Source organism: Enhydra lutris, unplaced genomic scaffold, assembly GCF_002288905.1.
Source record: "Enhydra lutris kenyoni isolate GAN:26980312 unplaced genomic scaffold, ASM228890v2 scaffoldscaffold13, whole genome shotgun sequence".
NCBI classification, from domain to species: domain Eukaryota; kingdom Metazoa; phylum Chordata; class Mammalia; order Carnivora; family Mustelidae; genus Enhydra; species Enhydra lutris.
Genome location: NW_019154097.1, coordinates 55804284 through 55819768, shown reverse-complemented (window position 1 = coordinate 55819768; position 15485 = coordinate 55804284). Strand labels below are relative to the sequence as shown.

At 59.0% G+C, this 15485-nt stretch overlaps 1 protein-coding gene across 4 annotated transcripts in view; it reads right to left on the bottom strand.

The window, feature by feature from the left end:
• Positions 1 to 15485, bottom strand: part of LOC111145841 (protein kinase cAMP-dependent type I regulatory subunit beta) — a 79585-nt gene that overhangs the window by 17274 nt on the left and 46826 nt on the right. For all 4 annotated transcript variants that reach the window (XM_022501106.1, XM_022501105.1, XM_022501108.1 and 1 more), the window contains 4 exons: positions 15142 to 15203; positions 14709 to 14755; positions 7784 to 7942; positions 3543 to 3603 (listed from right to left, as the gene is read on the bottom strand). In XM_022501106.1, the coding sequence (XP_022356814.1) occupies positions 3543 to 3603; positions 7784 to 7942; positions 14709 to 14755; positions 15142 to 15203 (329 nt within the window). The remainder of the gene's footprint in view (positions 1 to 3542; positions 3604 to 7783; positions 7943 to 14708; positions 14756 to 15141; positions 15204 to 15485) is intronic.

Here is a 15485-nt window from a genome sequence, read left to right as displayed (position 1 = left end):
ATTACTCTCCTTCAGGTGAGAATAATCGGGCCGCGCCACCCGACGGCCACAGAGAAGCACTTGCTGGCAATTGATTCAGCAGAGGGAACAGAGCTTGTGGACGGGGCTGAGCAGAGCGCATGAGAGCGTCCAGCAGCTGAGAAAAGGAGGTGGAAGGGGACTGTGGGCCCCAGGGTCCTGGGTTCAGGGCTGTCTCATGGGGCTACAGTACCCTTCATGCAGCCCCTATGAAACCATGGGGACCAGCTCGTACGGCAGCCAACTTTTGTTTCACCGAGTATGACACCGACCACAGAGCCCAGCGTCCCTTCATAGGATACGTCCAGACCAATCACCTGTAGGGACAGACTCACAGGCACAGGGCTTCCTCAGGGGGGTGACAAGAAGGTTCTGGAACCATGGAGTGGTGATGGGCGCAGATGCCCTCAAGTTAGAAACAGCAGACATGGTGCCTGCCATGGGATGCATTTTCACCACCAGAGGAAGAGAAGAACCAGGACCTTCTCTCAGCATCTCACAGGGTCTCTGTGAGGACATGCGGTCGACCCGCTGCAGGCGCCCTCCCTGCCGGGCCTGTTTTGGGTTGAATTACTCGTATTCACTACAAAGAACTCAAGAAATATAGCAAAGTGTAAAGAATGTGGAAAACTGCCAAGGGCCACCCAGAAACGACGCGGCGACAACGTGTAGCCTGGCCTTGTCTCCAGGCCCAGACCCAGAGAGAAGGATGGACAGAAAGACAAGCAGAAACACTCCCAGAGACATGACCCACCGGCTATGTCGTCTTGTTCAATGTTAACTCTTAAGCTCTATCTATCGTGCTTGATTTCAACACAAGAAAAAGAAACAAGAATAACGGAGTATTTTTTTTCAATGTAAGATATATTCTTTGCTAAATGATTCCTCTAAGAAAGATGATAGGGGAAAAAAAAAAAACAGTCCTCGGGTTGAACTGTATGGAATGCCCACCTTTTAGGTCCAAAGGGGTAGAAAACGGGCTACTCTGGGGGCTCGCCTTGACAGTGGGCCCACCTGGCCTCCCTACAGGTTTTGGGCTGGGCTCCCCGATGCGGCCCATGAAGGCGTGAATGCACCGCAGGCCCCCCACCCTAACCGGGGTCTTCTGAAACCTGCCTCGGGGGCAGGGGCGCTGGCCCTCTGTGGGCCCCTCAGGCCTGGCTGGTCACCTGTGCTCTGCCCCCACCGTCTCTAGGCAGCCCGTCCTTCCCCGTCCCCCGGGTTCTGGGGCAAGTCCTCATGGGGGTCCTGCCCCACCATGGCTCTGCGGCTGCCTCACGCCATCCCAGCACATCACCGACTCCACACTCAATCTTGTCCACTTGTCTTCATTTGGAGAAAAAATTTCATCAAATCAGGCGTGAATATGTCATCATCACCAGCCCACATCTCTCCTGAGTAAAATCCTGTGACTCTTTTGTCATAATGGCTTCAGATCTACTTGTTAAGGCTTCTGACTTGTTAAATCTTTTATTACCGAAGCACAGTCGACCTTCGTGTCTGTTCCTTAGAGACATGTCCCATACCACGGATGAAGCCGCAGGCCCTTGGACATCACACTCAGGCGGACTCCGCTCCCTGACGCGCGGCCAGGACTCTGCGCCCTTGCGAGGAACGCCCGAAGGCAAGGCCGCGGGGCTGGGGGCTCGCTGCACGGGCTCTGCTCCCGTGGCGGTGGCCGACCTCCGAGGCTCTGGCTGGGACGCGTCTCCCAGCTCTTCCCTCCACGCTGGCTCCCTGCATCCCTGTTCTGTTTCTGTGGACACACTCTCTTCATAACTGAGTCCTGCTCTGTCTGCCACCGGCTCCGAGCTTTTCTCTGCAGTTCTGGCTCCGGGGCTGGTCTTTGCAGCGGCTGCGGCCTTTCCCTCCCCCTGTCCACGTTCACCACGAGCTGGCGTGGGGGCTTTGTCCTGTCCTTCCCTCTGATCCTGTGCTGGAAAAGCTAGCAGCAAGCCCTCTTCACGTCTCTGTGGTCTGGACAGCAGCAACCAGGCAGAAGCCAAGCTCAGCGGGGAGCCGGGGCTGCTCCAGGGCTGAGGTCCTGGAGGAGGTGTGAGGTCCCCACCGGCTCACACCACACAGGCAGGGGAATGGTCGTGGGACGGGGACTACCACCCCAATCCTGTGCCCTCATCCCTGAGTGTCAGCCCTTTGCTTCTTTCCCTTCCTCAGTCCATCACATTCTTGGGAAAGGAGGATACTCTTCAGTCAGCATCTTTACCCGGCAGCCTGGCCTGGGGGTGCTGCTGGACGGTGGTCTCCAGCAGCTCCTGGAGGCTCAGCGGCCCCTCACCTTCCCAAGGACCGCCCCTCCCATGGACTAGAGCCACCTCGTCCAAAGTGTGAGTTGCCACTGCATGTCACGGGCAGGACACAGGTAAGGAATATTAGCTTCGTGGCTGAAAGTTCCCCAGACAGGGCTGGTCTGCATCAGCCCGTGATCACACACGCTACGGCAACTTCAAAACACTTAAATACTCTCATCGGTGAAATGTTGTTGACACTCCTGAAAATCAACAGAAATGGAGCCATCGCGCTTATCAGACCCCAGGACAAGGAAGGGCAGAGATGCAGCAGGAGAAACCACATTGAGGAAAACACCAGAAGAGGTTGGGGGATGAAGCTCAACACAGTGGGCCACATTTACTAAAACACGAGATGGGACTGCAGCTGAGAACTGACGGACACAGAGAAAGGGCTGGAGGTGACGCTGGTGGCAGAGGGACAGACAAGAGGAGAGCACGGGAGGAGACCACAGACACTTGAGGGAAGGATAACAGTGCCCTAGGGTACTAGACAGAGCTCTTGGTGCATGTGTGCATGTGCATGTACATGTGTGAGTGTGCCTGTGTGTGTATGTGTGCAAGCGTGTGAGCGTGCCTGTGTGTGAGCGTGCACGTGTTCAGTCATACCTGTGTGTGCATGTGTGTTTGTGTGTGAACATGTGTGCCTGTGTGTGTGTGAGTGCATTGTGTGGTGATACCTGTGTGCATATGTGTATGCGTGGAGTGTGTAAGCGTGCCTATGTGTGTGAGCGTGAGCATGCCTGTGTACAGTCATACCTGTGTGCAAGTGTGTATGTGTGCGAGCATGCGAGCATGCCTGTGTATGCATGTGAACGTGCCTGCATTCAGTCATACCTGTGTGTGTGCGTGTGTGTACGCGTGCGAGCATGTGAGTGTGCGTGTGCGTGTGAGTGTGTGTGCATGCGGTCACACCTGTGTGTGCATGCATGTATGTGTGCAGTCATACCTGTGTGTGCAAGCTTGTGAGTGTGCCTGTGTGCGTGTGAGCATGCCTGTGTGTGGTCATACCTGTGTGTGTGCCTGTGTGTGTGTGAGCGGTCATGCCTTGTGTGGGTGCATCCGTGTGTGTGTCCCACGCTTGCACATCACCAAGGGCGCTGAACCTGCCAGGCATGCAGGGAACGTGGAAATGGCTGGGGCCGGCAGGCAGGACTCAGACGAGACGGAGGAGGCCGCGCAGCACAGAGCATCGTAACTGGGGCCGGGGCCACTGACCCAGGATGGAGACCTTGCTGAGAAATTCCTCATACATCTTGCGCTTTCTCAGTGTGCTACCCTGTTTGGGAGAAATGAGAAGACAGAGAAGGTGGCTCTTCGTGCCTGAATCATTCTAGCATCTCCAAAGTTCCCCCAAATGACTCTCAACCCTTGAAAGGAAGCCCTTTGAGGATCCCACATCTCGGAAGCCCCTCAAAGACCCCAGCCTGCACCTCCCCACTCATCCAAGCAGCTGCACCCCTCCCCCACCTGCCATGGGCCAGCTGCAGGGACCTCATCCAGCCTGGGCTGGTGACCGGCCCACATAACGAGCAGTTGGCCGACCAGAGTCCTGCGCTCGGCTTTCCATGGGCTGAGGGCACGTGTCCCCAAGATAGGATGGAGAGAGCACTGTCTGAGCAGGCTCACAGCACCCTACCCCTCCCCTGGACACACATGTCTGGGGAGATGCTGGGGCAGGTTACAGAACCACGTGGTCATGCGCTCCAGAGGGGGCAGCCAGCAATGCCAAGGTCTCTGGACCAGACACGCCTGACACTGGTCCCTGGGGAGAAAAGCCAACCAAATGCTAGATGAATAAGACAAATCCAGCGAGAAGGGCCCCATCAGCCTTTATGTTAATTAGAAATTAGAATCCACTCCAAAAATTAGAATCTGAATGTGAAGTAGAAAAATGCACCCTCTTCTTCAAGCATGCGTCCCAATGAGCTGGTGGCCCAAGCAGACAAGGAGGAAGCCCAGCCTCCCAGCAGCCAGCGCCAGCCCAGCAGGAGAGAGCAATCTGGACTCAACTCCTCACCCTGCTATCCAGCGCCTTTGCACAGTGTACACACTCTATAACTGGACATGGCAGCCCTGCCAATGAGCACTGGTAAGTACCGCACATTCAGAAAACAGGGATGTGCAGCCCACTAGCAGCTGTATCCATTGATGGGAGCTGGGAGGTCACTTGCAATGTGAAAAGGATGGAGAGTCCAATGACCACAGACTAGACACCTGATGTGGCAAAAGGTGGGAGGAAGGATGGTAGCAGCGAAAAAGAGCTCAGGCCAGGGCAGCGGGGGGGGAGGGTCTTCCAGATACTGGGGCCTGCCCAACCTTGTGAGAGAAGAGGCAGGTTCAGAGGGGCAAGTGACCACCTAGATGGGACCACAGGAGAAGGAATGAATCAAGACTGGGCTCTACATGCCCCAAAGCTTGGTGATGGGGTGATGGTGGTGATGCTTATGGGGATGGTGATGATGGTGATGGTGATGGTGAGGATGATGGTGATGATGATGGGGATGATGATGGTGAGGATGGTGAGGATGATGGTGATGATGGTGGTGACAATGGGAAGATGACAGGGAGGATGGTGAGGATGATGGGGAGGACAGTGATGATGGTGGTGATGATGATGATGGGGAGGATGGTGAGGATGATGGTGGTAGCAGTGATGGTCCTTCCTGAGCACAGGGGAGGAGGGCTGACAGGAAGGATCAGGACACTCCCATTCTAACTCCAGATCACCCATAACCCCCCCCCCCCAACTCTTAGTGCAGTCTCATCCTCTCTGGGTCTCAGTTTTCCCATCAGGAGAAGGGACATCAGTGCCATGTTCTTTGTATCTTTGACCTGGACTCCTGCCCACCTTCCTCCAGACTCCCCACCGCTGCTTGGCTGTGTCATCCCCACCTTGGTCCAGCAGGCTCCTTGTCTGCTTCCCACTGAGACACAGAGGAAGGGGGCTACCAGGCTCTGGGTGGACTCCCAGCATTCACACACCCAGCAGGAGACTCTCCTTAGACGCTCTGTGCCAGAGAGGCTGGTGTGTGACTCCTGCTTCACGGGTATGGAGTGGCCTGAGGTTTTCATTTTTCAGGGAGTGGGCACCCCACACCTGACCCAGGATGGACGGGCAGGGAGGCCACAGACAGTGCTTCCCGACCCCCACCTTGCTCCCAATGGGAACACAGAGCCCGGCCCTGCTCAGTGGCCTTGCCGAGCTCCATCCATCCTTCTACGCCACACAGAGCTACAAAGGGAAGAGAAGGGATGTTCCAGGGAAGCTTCTGGCTCAGACGTCCTGGGATCCCTATCGTCTAAATGCACAGGGAGGGGCGCTCTCCCCGGAGACACTCCTGGCCAGTCCCCCTGCCCAGTCTCCCTCTTGGCAAGTCCCAGTTTGGTGCTAAGTGAATGCATGGTGGGTCCACTTTGCATGACGGATGCGTCCAAATCCGCCCAAACCCAGGACGGATGCAAACATGGGTGCTGTCCTGCGGGACACTCCCTTCTGGGTCGGCCAGAACTGTCATTTTCTTCTCCCGAGACACAGACACTCTGCAGCCTCCCAGCACATTCATGGCTATTCTTAGCCCACTGGGATCCAGAATTAAGACAGAGGAAGTGCCGGGTGCCACCATGGTTTGGGAACTTCCCTGAATACAAGGTTGCAGCCACAAAAATCCCACAGCAGAGAAGGACTCGGCACTGGAGACAGTGAGAATCAATGGCTTATGCAACATAGGGCCAGGTGCACGCAGGAGGGACCACGGGGCGGACAGACGGAGGCTGCTGGGCCCTTACCCAAGCCTGCCCCTGTGGGTGGGAGGGAGGGGTTCAGGTGCCTCTGGGCGCCCCACCCACCGGGCTCACAGCCTCTCCTGGAGAAGACAGGACTTAGCGGGTTGAAGACAGGACTTAGCGGGTTGAAGATGAAGAGGAGAGAGAGCTCAGCTCTCTCCTGCTGTATCCATGGCCCTAGAAGACCCCATCACTGAGTGCGTGGATGACGGGTCTTCACGCACATCAAATCTGATCGGTCGCCTGCAAGAGCGCACTGAGTTCTCCCGGGGGTGGGGTGGTGGGACCAGGATGGGCAGGGCGCCAATGTTCCCAAGAGAAGGAGCAGCCCCAGCACGACCCCATCTGCAGGCTCCCGCCTGACTGCGCCCCAGGGCTGTTTTAAACCACTTGTGGACTGTCCCCAGACCTCCCCCAGAGCATCCCTGCATCACAGCCCCTCCCTGGAAGCTGTACTGTCCAGACAGGTCTCAGGAAGACAGTCAAGTCCCAGAGAGCATGTGGGGGAAGCCAAAGGTCTCTCAGCCCGGAGCTTGCCCCGGTCTCCTCCCTCTGGGCCTGTCAGCACCCTTCCTAAGGCCCAGGCTCTGTGGGACCTGGGTCTGAGCAAAAACCATCTGCAGGTGAGCCTAGGTGGCTGAGGAGTGAGGCTTCCCAAAGGCCAGGTGCTCAGCTCCAGTGGCCTCAGCCTGGCGACGGGGGAGGGATGGAGAACCTGGACTGAGCTGGGATGTCCATGGACCAGTGTGGCTGGCCCAGGGCCTTCTGGCTTCCTAGCTGCTCCCAGGGTAGGATGGTTTCCACCCTCTCCAGGATAGTCCCCAGTTGGCTGCAGGAGCTCCTTTGCTCAAACCCCTGCTGGGCTCCCCTGACACACTCAGGTGTGAGCTGAGGGCTCTGTGTGAGCTGTACCCCCCAAGGGACCCCTGCATCCTCATCCACGGGGTTCTGCCTGCTGCTCCACGAGAATCCAAGCTCATGCCACAGGGCCTTTGCCCAGACACTCTTCTCCTGGACATGCTATTTCCTTGCTCAGAGGCCTCTGCTCCAACCCCACCTTACCCCAGGAGGGGTTCTTCTGGGCCTTTCTATAAAACAGCAGCCTCTCCCTACTTCATAGTCCCCTCACCCCCTTCTCTGCTGTAATTACCTCCATGGAACTGTGGCCACCTGAACTACGTGTTTGTTCCCTGACTCCTCTGCTAACATGCTGGCTTCCCAAGGGCGGGTGCTGCCTCCATGAGGCTCCCTGATGCATCTCAGCATCGAGAACAGTGCCTGGCAGGTGGTGCATTTGGGAGGAGTCCTGAGTGGGCACGGAAAGAGCCTGCCTCCTTCCCTGGGGAGGCCCCGCTGTGCTGGGGCCCCAGACAGCCAGGCTCCCGGCATCTCTTGGCTCCACCACCTTGATGAATGGGTTCCAGCCTCAGAGTCACCTCATGGTCCAGAAGAGAAGCTGGAGCTCCAGCCATCACAACCTCATTCCAGACAGCTAAAAGCAGATAGGGAGGGCAAGGAGGCTCCCCAGCTGCCTGCCTACCTCGTAAGAAGTTTCCAGACTCCATCCCACATTTTTCACCCACCCTGTCAGCCCTTAGCTATCCCCCCACTTGGACAAAGCCAGCGTTCCCATGACAGGACTGGCTGTGGATGTGTGCCAAGAAGCCACTCACCATGAGGATACGCCGGTAGCTGTCCCGGTCGATGCCCCAGAGCTTGAGGTCTGTCTTGGCCTTCACGGTCGCTGCCCTGGGGGTGCCATAAATGAGCGCCAACTCCCCAAAGCTGCCCCCTTCACTGATGCTGGTCACCCACTCTCCATTCACATACACCTTCAGGGGACACAGCGAAAACGGTCAGAAAGGTTATGGGGGGCGTGTGGGGTCACTGTGGCCCATCCCACCCTGAGAGCCCTCTCTGCACCCACCAGAGCAGGCCCGGTAAGCAAGGGATGTGCGGCCGCAGCCCCCAGGCTCACTAGCCCATGGGCACAGCTTCCCGCCCCCTGCCCAGGCCTGTCCTGGGTCTCTGTTGGCCGTGCTGCCTGCCTCACCCACAACACTGTGCAGAGCTGCCGCTGCACGGGTGTGCCAGTGGCCTCTGCATCCCCGCTCTCCACCGACCATGAGACGGGCCTGGATGGCAGGCGGATGTATGGTCCAGGGCTCCCATCTGTGCGGAAGCCCCGCCCACTTCCTTTGCCGGCCTCAGGTCCTCATCAGCCTTAGAGGGATCTCAGGCTTGTCTCCCCAGCCCCACACGGTGACTCAGACTCTGTACTTCCCTGGAGTACGGGGTCTGGGCTAGGCTCAGTGCCTGTACAGACCCGTGCTCACGAGGCCTCCCTGCCCGGGGCCGCGGTGCCCGGCTCCCAGCAGGGCCTGGGGTCGGCGGGAATGCTGCTGGGGTGCCGATGAGGCCCAGCTGAGAGGGGCCCTTTCAGGCCGTGTGGGTGACCGGACACAGTGTGGCCACTATGCATTGACCCTGTGCGTCCCATATCGTGCAAGAATGGTGCAGATTGTTTATTATGCGCTGCCGATGCAGATCCCGTTGCTGTAAATTGACACAACGCAGCTTTATTCCCCGGCGTGTCCGTGAGCCCAAAGAATAGTGCCCATTGCACGTCGGGTGCACATTGGGGAAGAACGGGTTGCCGTGAGTCATGGGCGCGATTCTTACTGGAATCAATGAGTCATTATCTGGGCAATAACCGAGGCACAGAGCCGCGTATCCGCAGGAAAACGGCACGCCGGTGATAACGCAAGCTAGGGGCCAGGGGAGCCGGCCGGCCAAGAAGCTGGGTGGGCAGGAGACCATGGACACACCGAGGTGAAGTCGTCCGCAGGGGCCTGTGCACGTGTCCCCGGAAGCCTCAGCCAGTCTGCCAGAGCGCAGGGTGCCTGCCCCTGGGCTGTGCTCTCGGGCTCCCACTGGAAGGTTGGCTGCTGGATCCCTCGCCACGAGGCCCCGGAGGAATAGGACCCTGTCCCGTTCCTCCCATGAGGCAGGGATGCCTGTCCCAGGAGTTTTAGGACCACAGACAACACCCTCTAGGAGCCGCGAACTGCGTCTTCTCCAAGGGGTGGAGGGCCCGTGGGGACGGGGGCAGGGACAACTTCTTGAGGGTCCTGGCAACCCGGCCCCCAGTCGGCCCTCCCCATACTCTGCTTCCTGTGAAGTCCTGCCCATGGAGGTCTGACTCACAAACACCCACATGCCTGGATCCAGCTCTGCATCTTGGTGACGTGGTTCTGCTCCCCCGGGACCCCTCAGGTGACAGGTCCCCTCCAGCGAGCATGGCTCCGCAAGAAGGAACCATGGGGTGCATCCTTCTGTGGCTCCAGGTTCGAGCTGTTGGGTTTGGTGCTCTGGTTTTCACAGCCAGAGCGGGCGCCCGTGCAGTGAGGGACGCACGTTCCCTGCGACTTCACCAGGGTGAAAGCCAGGCCCTTGTGTGTGCGCAGGTGTTGCAACCACTGTCCCCAACAGCTGAACCCAAGGGCGCCCCCCAACCAGTGCACAAGGCACTGGTCTTCCCAGGGGACTCTTCAAGTCAGGTGGCAACGGGAGCTCGGGAACGTGGGTCTGTGGTGGGGAGACTGCCTGACACACTGGCCTGGGGGTGCGGGGGGTCTCCCCCTCCCACCTGAGGGGGCACAGAAGCCACCACTGCAACCAGCTGCTGGCGGGGGCAGGTGCCCATGAGCAAAAGAGCACAGGCACCAGGGGACAGAGAAAGGGGGCTCAGCAGAGCAGGGCAGGACCCAGGGAACCCAGGGGACCCGTGCATCACTGCCAAAGGCCGCTGGGGACCCCCTTCCTGCCCAGAAGCCCAGGCCTCGGAGAACTCCCTGTGAGGCGTCAGAGAAAACCATTGTATGGAGCTCCAGACGGGCCCAGGACCACACTGCGGGTTGCCCCACAGAGCACAAAGGGGCCATCCTTCTCGGGACACTGGCCTCTGTCACCGCAGCCAGTGCAGCCCTGGGCCCCACCCCAGCTGGCGTTCAAAGGGGCTACTTCTTGCTTTGTTTCATTTTTTGTTTCTTCTTCTTCTTCTAGAAGAAAAATGGTGGGAGGCCCCACTGGGCTACACTTGTGGTCCCACCACTGACAGTGACTTCTCTGGCTGAACCCAGAGCTCCCACCCGGCCGTTCTGCATTCCTGCATTCATCCATCCATCTGTCCGTCGCCCCCCAGTGTGGACTGAGCGCCCCTCTGTGTCCTGCCTGTTCTAAGTCTGGCAGTCAGCAGGGGAAGGCAGGCGGGTTCCTGTCCACGGGGACTCACCCAGCAGCCGGGAGAAAGACTGCAGGCGAACAATCGTACGAACACCCGTTCATCATGGAGCATGCTCCAGGCGTGACAAGAACAGGAGGCACAGCATTCAGAAGGACCATGCGGTGACTGTGCATAGAGGGCTCTCCATGAAGGAGAACGTGAGCCAGGTCCTGAGCGTCCAGGGCCAGCATGGGATGATGTGGGAGAAGGGCAACTGAGGCCGAGGACAGGATGTGCAAAGGCCCCGGGGTCACAGTAAAATGGAGGGCACTAGATGTTGCATGACCAAACAAGGAGAGATGCCCAGCGGGTGGGAGTTGTGGTAGGGGAGGGAAGGGTTGGGATGTTATTCTAGAAGCAAAGCCACAGAAGTTTGCAGCACTACACCGAGTTGCACTGTGATGCTCCCTCTGGTGGAGTATGGAGAAGAGTGTGGGGCTGCCGGAGGGCAGCAGGAAGGAGCGGGGAGTCACTCCACAGGTGGCTATGGCTGGTGGGCCCAGTGACCGGCGTGGCCCCAGGTGGCTGGTGACGTGGCCCACACTGGACAGGCTGCTTCCGCTCCACGCTGGAGTGGCAGGAAGTGGAGGGTGATGGGACGGAAGGCACAAGGTCCTGCTCAGTCAAGTCCCGAGCTGTGACCCTGGCATCTGGAGCCTCAGACACAGATGGGGGCTGAGGGCGTGCTGCCCACCCCGCTCCGCCGCCAGCCCTCCCTGACCTGCACATCTCGGGGCAGCGCTCTGCTCCCCAGGAAACAAAGATGGACCAGCAGAAAGCGTCTGGGCCGTGGCGACAGAACACCAGGGCCCAGGGTTCTCCAAGGGGCCGTGGTTTGCATACGGCCCGCAGCCGGCCTGGCCAAACCCTTGTTCTGACTTCACAGATGATGAGAAAAGCCAACGGCCTGTCTCCTCCCACCTCCCCAGGCTCCTGCCATGAGCAGCCGGTGCGTCCCTGTGGCGAGCAGGCACCTGGGTCCTGGGCCCTCAGCCGGCTGCCCACAGCGGCCTGAAGGGAGCAGAAGCTCCGCCTCCGGGTGCTGCTTTTCCCGCCGCACTCCCTCAGCTCAATGGAGGCCAAGGGGTGTTCGGCTGGGGACTGCTCACAGCGCACCAACCCCCCCGCCCTGCACAGGCGTCCTCCCCAAGCTCCCATCTGCCGGGCCACATGGGCTCCGTCTCCGTGCAGGTTCCCCCCAGAGGAGCCCCGAAGCTGTCTGGGCGCCTGGCCCTCTCCTGCCCTTTCCCATGCCAACCACACTCAGGAGCTCACAGAGCAGTATTATGGGGGGATCCTGAGTGCCCCTCCTGAACATGGAGCAGGAGTGAGGTTTGTATGAACGTCACCACCACATGGGGTGCCTCTGAGGTCCCCATCCTCCAGGTGCCAAGGACAGTCCTTACCAGCTGACCATAGCTGGGCTGCCAGAGCCTCAGCGGAGAATGGAAAGGGCATCCCCAGATGCACTCTGTGGAGAAATGGGTTGGAATACCCCAAGATACTGCAGAAAAACTTCACAGCTGGGCCCGGGTGAACCAGTGACGAATGATGGAGACCACGGTCCCAGCACAGGAAGGCCAGACGCCTGTGCCCATAACAGCGAGATGTGTGACGGCCAAGGGGTGGGAGCAACGCAGGTGTCCCCTGATATGAACAGAGGCACAGTGGGATCTGTCTACACGACAGCCTTAGAGGGAAACCGGACCTCTGCCCCCCACGGGGGACAAGCCCTGAGGACACAAGCCAGACACAGGACACGCACGGGGACCCCACGCACACAAGGTCCCAGAGTCGTCAGACTCACAGACACAGAGAGCAGACTGTGCGGCTAGGGTTGCGGGAGAGGTTGGGGGGTCCGCGTGCCGCGGAGACAGGGTCTCCATGGGGGCAGTGGAACATTCTGGAGCCAGATGGGGGGACGGCTGCACAGCAGCGTGGATATGCTTGGTGCCCCTGAACTGGACACTGAGAAGTGGTGAAGATGGCAAATTTTATGTTATTTGTATTTTAGCAATTAAAAAAAAAACCAACAACCAGAGCTCCAGGCAAACACTGAACAACTGACGGTGACCCATGGAACCAGACGGCCGCCTCCTGGGCAGCCCGGTCCCAGGGATGCAGCTCAGAGGTCTCACACCACCTCAGAGGCTGGAAACCGGATGGGGCCGCAGCTGGAGGGCGGGAGGGTCCCAGCACAAAGGAGGGTCTGAAAATAGTGAAGTCCTCGCAGGATTAGGGAGGAGCCGGGCCTCAGACAGAACTACGTTCCTGAGCCCTAAAATCGGCAGCCGAGTATCCTTTTAAGTAGAAATGCTATGTTCCACGAATAAAACAAATTGGAAGATATTTTTATACTTAGAAAAATGGATTATAGCTCTTGGCAACACACATGCTGCGGTGTCTCTCTGGAAAACCATAATTTAAACTGAACATAGCGCTTTTGGCACGGGTCACCTGGCCGTTCCCCTTGGGCGCCTCTGGTCAGAGGGCAGCGTCCACCCTGCAGAAGGGGAGGGGCACTCAGGATGCCCAGCCCAGAGCCTGGCCAGGCAGAGGGCCACGGTGGGGTCCAGGGGAACTTGCCTCCTGTGGGGCATCGGCACTTAGTGTCCTCCCTCTGCCCCCCAGCGAGACCATTATCCCTGGGGCCTGAGAGCCAGGCTCAGCAGCCTTGACACCATCCTGGCCACGACCCTGGGCCAGGTCAGACAGGTCACTCCCCTCTGTCCTGGAAGGCGCTTGAGGCCTCGGAGCATCTGGGACGATTTCACACCGCGAGCAGTAATAACAGTCATTATTATAATACATACCCCATAACTCACCCCGGCTAGCCAACATGCCACTTTTTCATCCCAGATTCCTGACTGAGCTCTTTTGATTCCCTTAAATGTGGCCTTCACCCACACGGCTGCACTGCCCAGAGTGTCCCACATCACAGGAGGGCTCCCTGCCTGCCAGCCTGCCAGGAACCCGGACGGGCTGGCAGGGGACCCCGAGGGGCATCACGGGGTGGCCCCATAGGTCACTGCCTGTCCCTTGAAGGGCTGGCTGGCCCAAATTTGAGACTAGAGCCGGACGCAGACGTCCACCCACGGGGCCCGGACATCCTGGCTCGGGCGAGCCCAGTCCGGCAAGCACCTTAAAGCTGCCTTTGTACCTGAGCCTCTGAGCCTAGGGCTGGGAGGCTGGACCTGCCAAGACATCATATTTGGAGAGTTCTGGTTGCAAGAAGGTGACCTCACTCTTCCCACTCCCCAGACTGCTTCCATGGGTCCCCGGCCTCAAGAAAAGCCAGCTATGGCTCCTGGCACGGCGTGAGGTAGCTGGCACACTGAGCCTGGGGATGGCCAGTCAGCCCCTGTCCCATCCCAAGGGGGCCCTGGGGCCAGGCTCTGGGACCTCCCTTGGGGGACAAGGAGGGGGTCCTGCCAGGATGAGCAGGCCAAGCCAGCCACCTCCCTGTCAGCCACATCCTATCTTTGTGGTGCAGGGAGAGGTGTGCAGTGACCAGGCCCCCCCAGGCCCGGAGGGGACCCATGTGCAACCACAGACTGAGCCAAGTCATGGAAGGAGGCTGCTCTGGCCACAGAGGGAGCCATGAGCCAGATGCACAGGCTGAGGAGGGATGACGGAGGGAGGCGATGGAGGACAGGAGGGGGTGGTGGGGGTCCCGCAGAGGCAGCAAGGCGCCCGTGGATCACAGGCAGTGAGAGAACACCGTGGGCTCGGACCCGCCCCATGGCCTCGCAAAGGGCTTGGGCCTCATTCGAAGAGAAGCCCGTTGGCGGGCTTTACTTGAGACCTGAGCACTCGGGTGCGGTCAGCGAGGCCCCACGTGGATGGCAGCCTGAGGGCCCAGGGAGGGATGCCCTTAGCCCTCGGCCAGGGCCCCACATGGAGCCAGGGACACGTGGCTGCAGGAGCGGGGCTCCCCCATGGGGAGCAGGTCCACACCGCATGTCCCTCAGCCCGTGACCGGTGAGGTGGACAGAGCAGGGTGAGCAGGAACAGGAAGGAACACTGTTCTGGCAGATGGTGGGGCTCCAGGTCATGTGGGCAAGACAGCCATCGTTTTAGCCTCTGGGTCCATAAACTGCTCCCTCCTGCCCATTTGCCAAGGCTCTGACGCCCACGGCGGGGGAGGAGGCCCACATCTGCAGCCACTGCCTTGGACGGGGTCCAGCCGAGCTGCAAGGACCCCCATCCACAGGTGCGGGCCCCACCTCCAGCCGTTTAGATGAGACACGCTCCCTCACTGAGCCTGCTGTGGACAGAGGCGTGACCTTCCAGAGTGGGTAAGGAATACTCACGTCTACTTCTCCTTGGTCAATCACATAGAAGTTATCCCCTTCGTCCCCTGGAATAAAAGAAAGCAGAGGCTGCAGATACTGTGGAGGGGACCACGTGTGGCACTTGTGGCCTCCCTGGGCGCAGTATATCGCTTCACAGAGGCCATGCAACTCTGCGTCCCACCCATTTTCCCTTGTTTAAAAATAAAGCTTGTACAAAGACCATGATGGTCTGACACCCACGGACACAGTGACGTGGCCAGCACGTGGTCCCGTGGCGTGGTCACCCATGTCTCGCGTGAGGTATTTGACTCTGTTAACGGGCGTGCTGAGTGACATGCTCCGTCTCATTAGTGACCTTCCTCAAGTGCAGACAACGGGTTTTGTGTTCATCCCCAGGCACAGCCATGGCCCACGGCCCCAGCGCTCTGGCTCAGAGAAGCAGGGAACCTACCTTGCTGTATGACAGTCTCCCCAGCGATGTGCGTGACAGGGAACATGGCGTCGAAGATGTCACTGGAAGAGAAAACACACCACGTGTCAGAGCCGAAGTGACGGGGGGGCGCGGGGACCTCACGGCATCACCTCCCATGGAGTGAAAGGCTTGGCTCCCCACCTGGGGACAGATAGGGTCTGTCAAAAATGGAATCACACCGGACACATAGCTTTGGACACAAAAAACGTAACACACCCCCTCTCCCGTCGGCAAACATCATCCTACGAAAACACTATCTTCTGCGTGCCTCCCGAGGGGAGACACTTCCCCTCAAGCAGCGTCCTGAGACCCTAGATACAGAA